Source organism: Schistocerca americana, chromosome 3, assembly GCF_021461395.2.
Source record: "Schistocerca americana isolate TAMUIC-IGC-003095 chromosome 3, iqSchAmer2.1, whole genome shotgun sequence".
NCBI classification, from domain to species: domain Eukaryota; kingdom Metazoa; phylum Arthropoda; class Insecta; order Orthoptera; family Acrididae; genus Schistocerca; species Schistocerca americana.
Window position 1 is genome coordinate 252,085,915 of NC_060121.1, and position 9,781 is coordinate 252,095,695.

The window sequence follows — 9,781 nt, forward strand, 5'->3', positions numbered from 1 at the left end:
AACAGAGCTGCAGAGCATCCTTGATAACCAGTACATAACGGTAACAGTAACAGCGACGCCAAGTGGACTGTTATAGCAAAGTAGGCCGTTATGCAGGCGTGACATCACAGCACTGCCTGTTCGAGCCTCAGACTGGAAATCATGGGTGACAGCGCCACTCCAGACGCAGCGCATTACTTAATTCGAACAATCCCAGCTGATACTGGACGCGGCAGTTGTCACCTGAGTAAAAGCCCTTCTGAAGCGCACAAGTCGACGGTTGAGATGTGATTGAGGAACGGAGACGCAACGAAACAACCACAGTTAAACACAGATTAGGAACATGTCACGTATTGGCGGGCAGGGGCCTCCGAGCACTGTACAGGATGGTTGTAAGAGCTTGAAATCAGCAGAAGTAATTACTCGTGAGTTTCTAAGTGCTCCCAGCAGTCCAGTTAGTTCAATGACTGTGCACAGGGAGTCAGAAGAATGGGGTACTACGAGTGAGCAGCTCTTCATAGGCCACAAACTTCTGCAGTCAATGCTAAGCGACGGCCGAAGTGATATAAAAAGCGACACTGCTGGACAGTCGATGACTGGAAACGAGTAATGGATCACGCTATACACTATGGCGATCTGATGGCATGGTTTTGTGTTTGGTCAATGCCTGGAGAACCACTGCCGGCCGGTGTGGCCGAGACGTTATAGGCGCTTCAGTCTGGAACCGCGCTGCTGCTACGGTTGCAGGAACGAATCCTGCCTCGGGCATGGATGTGTGTGTTGTTCTTAGGTTAGTTAGGTTTAAGTAGCTCTAAGTTCTAGGGGATTGATGACCTCAGAAGTTAAGTACTCAAAGCCATTTTTTTTTTTTTTTTTTTTGGAGAATCACTACAATCTCTTGAGGTACCAAAAGTGAAGTATGGAGGATATGATGTTACGGTGTGGGGGTGTTTTTCGTACTTTGGTTATGGTCCCGGAGATAAGTTTACTTTGAAAAATATCGCTGCACTCAAGTAAATACAACGCCCAGTCACATTAATGTGAGCACCTGCCAAAAGCCTGAATAACCACGTTTCTCCGACTCCAATGCCGTGGCCAGCTCCCTGTCGAGGTTCCACGGCACAAACCGCCCGATAGAGGTCGTCTCACAGATTCTCGACTGCATTTAAATCTGTGGAGTTTGATGGTCAGGGGAGTACAATAAACTCCTCCTGGTGCTCTTCGAACCACGCAAATACACTGCGAACTGACAAGTAGCATTGTCTTGCTGGTTGATCCCATCGTGCCGAAGAAAAACAAAACTCCTTGCAGTGGTGCACATGATCCCCAAAGGTAAATACATACTTATGTAGATCTACGGTGTCTTCTTGAATGACGAGATCAGCCATGGAATGCCATGAGATTATTTGCCAGACTATAGCGTTGCCCCCTCCAGCCTGAACCCTGCCAACGACTGTTACAGTCTGTTCGCCGAACGCCGCACACGCCAACTGCCATCTACCCGAGAGAGCATAAAACGTGATTCATCTGAGGTCACCCAATGGACGCCCAATAGCGGGGCTGCCGTGCAAATTCCAGACGACGATGTCAATGAACAGCAGTCAGCATAGCTGCATGAACCTCGCGCCTGTTGCAGTGGCCCACGTGCAGCAGCGTTCGCTGAACGTTGTTGAGGAGACACCCTTTGTTCACCTGGGCGGTCATTTGCTGAACAGTCGCACGTCTATTCGACCATACACGTCTCCACAGCCGTCGTTCACGTCTGCCATTTATAGCCCGTGGTGCACCGCAATTGCCTCGGCGCCGGAAATGTATACCACCATTTGCCATGCACGGTACGCTTTAACCACGGTGGCAAGCGAACAGTTTACAAACATCTCGGTTTCGGTAACGCTTCCAACCTTGGCGCGAAAGCCAATGAGCGTATCCTCGTGGACGTCAAATTTATGGCTCCGTTTCCGCGTTACCACGACTTCCCTGCATTCCGTCCTTCCTCGATATGCTTTGCATACTCTCCTGTAGTGTCATACGCCCTCTGCTTTTCCTGATTTACATAAAGATCTAGGTGATAATCTGAGCAGCCCCCTTAGATAGTTTGCAGATGACGCTGTAATTTACCGTCTAGTAAAATCATCAGACGATCAATTCCAATCACAAAATGATCTAGAGAGAATTTCTGTATGATGTTAAAAATGGCAATTGGCACTAAACAAAGAAAAGTGCGAGGTCATCCACATGGGTACTAAAAAACTTCCCATAAATTTTGGGTATACGATAAATCGCACAAATCTAAGGGCTGTCAATTCGACTTAGGCATTACTATTACGAGTAACTTAAATTGGAAAGACCACGTAGATAATATTGTGGGGAAGGCGAAACGAAGACGGCCCTTTGTTAGCAGAACACTTAGAAGATGCGACAAACCCACTAAAGACACAGCCTACATTACACTTGTCCGTCCTCTGCTGGAATACTGCTGCGCGATAAGGGATCCTTACCAGGTAGGATTGACGGGGAACATCGAGAAAGTGCAAAGAAGGGCAGCTCGTTTCGAGTTATCGCGCAATAGAGGTTAGAGTGTCACTGATATGATACGCGAGTTGCGGTGGCAGTCACTGAAACAGAGGCGGTTTTCTTTCCGGCGAGATCTATTTACGAAATTTCAGTCACCAACTTCCTCTTCCGAATGCGTAAATATTTTGTTGAAACCCACCTACGTAGGGATAAATGAGCATCATAATAGAATAAGAGAAATCAGAGCTCGAACGGAAATATTTAGGTGTTCCTTTTACCCACGCGCCATTCGAGAGTGGAATGGTAGAGAAGTAGAAGGAAAACGGTTCGATGAACCCTCTGCCAGGCACTTAAGTGTGAATTGCAAAGGATGTAGATGTACTGTAATGCTGCCATCTGCAGCCTATGAGTGGTTATTGCACACCGACGTCGAACATGGGCGGTGGTGCTCTTCAGCTGCGTTATTTGAAAAGTGGCGATGTTAAGCTACCCCTCGAACACCCGTGAGCACGTGTCATCGTGCTTACATTCATACTCTTATTATACACTGAAGCGCCAAAGACACTGGTATACACATGCGCATTCAAATGCAAGGATATGTAAACAGGAAGAATATGCCGCTGCGGTCGGCAACGCCTATATAAGACAGGTATCTGCCGCAGTTTTTGGCTCGGTTACTGCTCCTACAATGACAGGCTATCAAAATTTAAGTGAGTTTGAACGCGGTGTTATAGCCGTTGCACGAGCGGTGGGACACAGCATCTCCGGGTTACCGATGAAGTGGGGATTTTCCCGTACGGCCATTTCACGTATGTATAGTATCAGGAATCCGGTAAAACATCAAATCTCCGATATCGCCGCGGCCGGAAAAAGATTCTGCAAGAATGGGACGAACGACGGCTGAAAAGGACCGTTCAGCGTGACAGAAGTGCAATCCTTCCGCAAATTGCTGCAGATTTCAGTGCTGGACCATCAACAAGTATCAGCGTGCGAACCATTCAACGAAACATTATCGATATGGGCTTTCGGAGACGAAGGCCCACTCATATATCCTTGATGACTGTACGACACAAACTTTCACGCTTCGCCTGGGCCCGTCACCACCGACATTGGACTGTTGATGACTGGAAACATATTGCCTGGTCGGACGAGTCTCGTTTCAAATTTTATCGAGCGGATGGACGTGTACGGGTATGGAGACGACCTCATGACTCCATGGACCCTGCATGTCAACAGGAGACCGTTCAAGCTGTAACGGTGTAGGGCATGTGGGGAGTGATATGGGACCGCTTATACGTCTAGATACGACTACGACAGGTGACACGTACGTAAGCATACTGTCCGATGACTGCATCCATTCATGTCCATCGTGCATTCCTACAAACTTGGGCAATTCCAGCTGGACAATGCGACACACTATACCTCCAAAATTGCTACAGAGTGGCTCCAGGAACTCTCTTCTCAGTTTAAACACTTCCGCTGGCCACCAAACTCCTCAGACATTAGCACTGTTGAGCATGTCTGGGATGCCTTGGACCGGCCGCGGTGGCCGAGCGGTTCTAGGCCCCTCAGTCCGGAACCACGCAGCTGCGAAGGTCGCAGGTTCGAATCCTGCCTCGGTCATGGAAGTGTGTGATGTCCTTAAGTTAGTTATGTTTAAGTAATTCTAAGTCTAATGGACTCATGACCTCAGATGTTAAGTCCCATAGTGCTTAAAGCCATTCGAACCATTTTTGGGATGCCTTGGAACGTGTTGTTCAGAAAAAATTTCCACGCCATCGTACTCTTACAAATTTATGGATAGCCCTGCAGGATTCATGGTGTGAGTTCCCTCCAGTAATACTTCAGACATTAGTCGAGTCCACGGCACGTCGTGTTGCGGCATTCCTGCGTGCTCGCGGGCCCTACACGATACTAGGCTGGTGTACCAGTTTCTTTGGCTCTTCAGTGTATGATGGTTAAGTCTTTGCGGCTTGGTCTAGATCCTACGCCGAAAGAACATTTCAAACAACTTTTGAAAAAGTAATACGATCATCAATTGTCTGAAATACAATGGTTCAAATGACTCTGAGCACTATGGGACTCAACATCTATGGTCATCAGTCCCCTAGAACTTAGAACTACTTAAACCTAACTAACCTAAGGACATCACACAACACCCAGTCATCCCGAGGCAGAGAAAATCCCTGACCCCGCCGGGAATCGAACCCGGGAACCCGGGCGTGGGAAACGAGAACGCTACCGCACGACCACGAGCTGCGGACTGAAATACAATGCTCGACTTCACTACAAACGACTGAGACGATTTTCACACTACATGCATCGCGAAAATCCGAGTACGCGTGAATGTACAGTATTAAACTTCATGAAACGGAGAGGAGGTTTCCCTAAGATCATCTGCAGCATGGTAGATTTACCGGTTTCCAGCGCAGAGCGCCCGATGAAGACTACGTTTACCTACAATAATAAGCTAATAAATTCAAAATCGCGTTGAATCGGAGTACAGTAATGCAAAACGTATGACCAAAGTCAAATCAAGGAAAACAAACAGCTGAACATTAGCCGCTACCATACCCAAGCGAAGCAAGCAGAAGCATAAAGCACTGAAGAACAACGCCTGATCGAGTTCGTAGCGCAAATATTCTTTTTTTTTCCCTTCATAGAGAAAGTTCAACAGAGTGGAAACAATTTGGCGTTAGCAACAATCGTGAGAAATTAACATGTAGTCGAGTGGAGTTATCCATGCGACGCTATTGCCACTCAGGTCTCGGTATCGACTGCCCTTATGTTTATCACATAAGAGGATACTATGGTACACGAACAAGATATACTTGCACGTCTATTTAATTTCGTCAACTACGCTCAAGTGCCTAAAGATGAAGCCATAATAGGGTCGAAGTCAATGGGAAATAATACGACTAACACAACTCTGAAACGTTAAAACAGCCTGTAGCTCCAAAACAGAGTAAGTATCGACAGCGCTCGTCAGTGTAGTGATAATTTGTTGTTAATGCGTACCATGGCTCGTTCCACAGCCCTGAAAGTTTCCCTTCTACCCTTGGTAGGATCTAAACACGATGAATGAATAAAGCAGAGGCCTTCTGATGCAGTATTTCTTTTCCTTTTAAAAAATTAATTTTTGGGAACTAGGTATTAAATAAGAACGGATTTTTCCATTTTGCCACATCTATCGGATAAGAAATAGAACTAGGAAGCTGGCAAACGCTCTTGGTGACAGTGAGAATACTTTAATCTTTAGTGCCTTCCACTTCCCAAGTACAGGCCTAGGTTAAAATTGAAAGCGCTCTGCTCCCCCCCCCCCCCCCCTCCTCCTCTCCAAAGAAACCAGCACGCTGGTTTGTTCCTAAAGGTCATTCAGTTTTTTTTGGCCAATAAAATTACAAAATTTTGGCTTCTAATTTATTAGTTTAAGAAGTTTTCTAGATGCTCCTGTTTATTGGTAACATTTAAAACGGACTACGTAAATTATCTGAATTAAAAGAACTATCTCAACAGGAATATTTCCGTAAAAAGAACTACTTTGCCCTTCTCTAAGGCAAATTGAAGCGCGTAAGGATAACTGAATTTTTAAACAATGGGCGGCAGCAAAACAAAGCAACAAGACCGGGGGTAGACTCACGAGCGTCGCACGTGTCTTCCTCATCAGACAGGGGGGGAGGGCTCGATGGCACGTGCTCACAGATTCGTCACTTCGCACCGTTGTGTGGACACACTTATGTCTCTATTTCTAGTCCAGTTATCCACATTTTTTAAGCGTTCTCTGATGATGCGACTCCCACAACCGCCCAAAATACTGTCCAAAAAATCAATTAACACCGAAGGGTGGCCGCACAGCTGCATACGTTCATCGTGTAATCCAATAAAACGTGCCTAATTATGGCTAATTCAATCTATATTTCTTTACCTATTCTTCCTGAGTACGTAATAATCATTTCTGCACTTCACAATTACAGACTGAAAAAAAAAACCTTGTTAACGAATTGTGGGCTTGAGGTGGGTGTGTTGGTCCGCAAGATTGCGCAATTCATCTGCTGCCAATATCGATCCTTTTCCTCGAGTCTCGTGGAGGGTGTGTCCATTGCAAACATCTGCTCACATCAGATCGTTGTTGTGCCGTTGTATTTGTGTAGGCACTACTTTTACCAAAACGGCGCCGCCTGTCCACACAAATATGCAGTATGATTTCCTTGGCTCTTCGAAAACAGTCAATAACATCCTGATAACTGTTGGAATGGAATTAATATCAATATACCCTCTGTGGGCAGCCATCTACATAAGTAGAATACAGTATCCCGTTCGCAGATTTTATATGCTTGTGAAAAAATAAATCAGTAAATACTCAGCTGTCTTCTGCTTGAAGTATTGTGTCAGTACGGGAAATTAACGGTATCTCCGATAGACTAGATTGTTATGTCCCTCTATGCTGTGTATCCTGTCACTAGATCATCTGATCGCAATGTTGATATGCACCTGGAAGCAAGATGCGACTGCTGTATTTCATTTTCACGAGAACAACAGTACACAGCTACTATTACACAGCCGTTGGGTTTATAAACAAAGTTCGGAATAAGAAAGAATCACATGGCATACTGATTTTTTACGCGAAGAACAAAAGACACTACAATACAACAATCACTAGTATACTTCGCTTCAGTTACCTCCGGCAGTTGCAGCTGCCTTTCTTGAAACTATGATAGCGATTCATTTTAGATCACGGTGTTCTGTGACCAAGTTCTCTTTGAAGCACTCGAAAGTTTACAACCGCAACTACTTGTCAATTTCGCATATGCAGTTCCATTTGCTATAATCTTGGTGGGATCCCATGATTAAACGATTTTTTTTTTTCTTTATAAATGTGTGTCCATGGATATATTAAACACAGGCTTTTAAATCATTTGTACGTCGGGAAGTCTTTACTGACACAATAACCCACACGTAAACGATATCAAGTGATTTACAATAACTTGAATTAAAGGTGTGCCAGGATTTCAGAATAAAAAGGGCATTAAACTTTCCCTGAACAATATCCTTCAGGTTGACAGTACATTCGAAACAACTGATAGCAGGTATGCTTTGCACAGCTTATCCATCTATAGCAACATGAAGGTGTTTACAAATCCCAATTACGCGTAATATGAGATTACTGAGTCTTCCGTAGCAGAAGAAAAGATATTGCCAAATTTGGAATTCGTAAATGGGTATCACTTATCCAAATGTGTCTAAAACAATGCTAAACATTTATATTTACTCCTCTGTAACGAGACTTTAAGGATTAAGCGATAACACTTAATGAGCGATGTAGAGAAGAAAACGGTATCTGCTAATCAGTTACAAGTCGGGGAATTCTAAAGGCCTTTAGTATGCAAGAGTTGAAATGTGTGCAGTTTCGTCTCCATGTGAGATTCTTCAGCGTCTTGGTACTTTGATGGAACATTTTGTTTATTCTGAAGGTTAATAAAATTTTTAAAAGGTAAGAAAAACTTGTTTTATTCAATGTTTACTTCAATTGTGAATCATAACTAATAGCAGAAATCATATTTAAAAAATAATCAGTGCGCCGAAACGTTATTAATTGATCGTATTTCGTGGAACACCCTTTTCTATTGTACCGACACCAAAGAGAAGAGAATTACGAGCACACGTTTTTCTCCTCAGCAGCATTTACCCGAAGTGGATGCGACAAGTACTGTCAAAACGCATCCTAACAACCACAGGAAATTATATATATGTTATGCGTTACCACCAAGGTCACCGTGCGTGAGCATCAAAACAAATGTCACTGCAAGCTATTATGGCAACCGGTGACAGTTGAGAAAAAGTAAATGTAATGAGAACGAAGGAACGACAAATCGGTCGAAATGTTCACGGCCTCACATGAAAGAAACACGTTATTTTAGAAGAATTAAAAACAATAACAGATGCCAGAAATGTGCCTTGGCGGACAGCCGCCACTACACATACAGTTATACTACGTTCGTTTCATAGAAAATGATCATGAACTGCGTAATCTTTTTCTAAATATTGCTGAAATCTAGTAGGGTGTTTGTCCCTTCAAGAGAAACTTTTCACCCGAACTGGTAACAAACCGGCACATTAACATAAAAAACCCGGGTGTTTTTGTTGATAATATAAAAAAAAAAAAACATTGTACAGGATTTGGAACAATAATGCCGCCGAATGCAGACAGCTTTGACCAACTCTTCTCGCACGTACCTGTGCAGAAGCCGTGAGGCACGCAGCTGTCCTACAGAGCGGCGCGCTGAGGTTGTGTGGAGTGACAGGCCACGAAGCAGCCATCACGATGACGGCGATGAACAGGGCCAGACACAGCAAGATGATGATTATCGCGACGATGAGGCCAGTGCGAGACAGACCGGTGCGTTTGCTCGCGCTGTGCTGCAGCCGGGACACGAACCCCGAACGGCCGCGTCCGCCGCGCTTCACACCCACAGAGTCCGCGTCACTCGAACGGCGCATTTGATCGGAACTGGAAGGAGGCAGGCAGGGCACCTTCTCTCCCGGACTCGAAGGCACCGGCGGTGAGGAATCCCTCCCGCCATTAGCCAACCCCTTCTCACTGTCGTCTTCCATTGTTCAGTCACTCACTGTGGCGTCAACAATAACACTCATAACACGGGTGCACTCGCCTGCCGTAACCACCACTGCCCGACTGCACCGTACGCCGTGCACACGTGTACTCAACAATACTCACGTCCAACGGACGCTCGCCCGGCCCGCGTTTCTACCACGTCGAAGCTCATTGGCTGAATGCAAGACGCCCCTCGCTCGTAGTTCGCCGGCATCCATAAAGTTTCAGCGACGGCCACTGGAGGCGCACCGGCAGCAGCACTTGCAGGCGAGAGTGCCAACAGCTGAGTGGAGTGGGCACTCGCCATCCTGCAAGTAGTTCTGACGTCTGCCAATAGGAACGCTACTGTGCTGACCGAACCGAACGAAACATCACCGTCATTTCTGATCCGTAGAATAACTTGCCCATAATCGAACTACGTTTTATCAGGATTTTAATTGTCGCAGGAGCATAATGGGGCACCACGCCGTCAGACAGCAAGTAGGAATCTGTATGTGGGCAACAACTATCGTTTAAAGCTGCACGGAATTAGTTATTTCAATTTTTTTAAAAGTCCTATAGCTAAAAACATTTATTTTACTTTATTTATTTATTCGTCCATAGACCATTTAGTTCAGTAATATCGGTCATGTAACTAACACACAGAAATAATACATATAAAAAATTAACAAAATAAGA

General features: G+C 45.1%; 1 protein-coding gene across 1 annotated transcript in view; it reads right to left on the reverse strand.

Annotated features, from left to right (window-relative positions):
* LOC124606266 (endothelin-converting enzyme homolog) overlaps positions 1-9,283 on the reverse strand; it is a 630,503-nt gene extending 621,220 nt beyond the window's left edge. Inside the window, exon 1 of the mRNA XM_047138244.1 lies at positions 8,728-9,283. Within this exon, the coding sequence (XP_046994200.1) occupies positions 8,728-9,105 (378 nt within the window). The 5' untranslated portion in view covers positions 9,106-9,283. The remainder of the gene's footprint in view (positions 1-8,727) is intronic.
* Between the last annotated feature and the right edge of the window lie 498 nt (positions 9,284-9,781).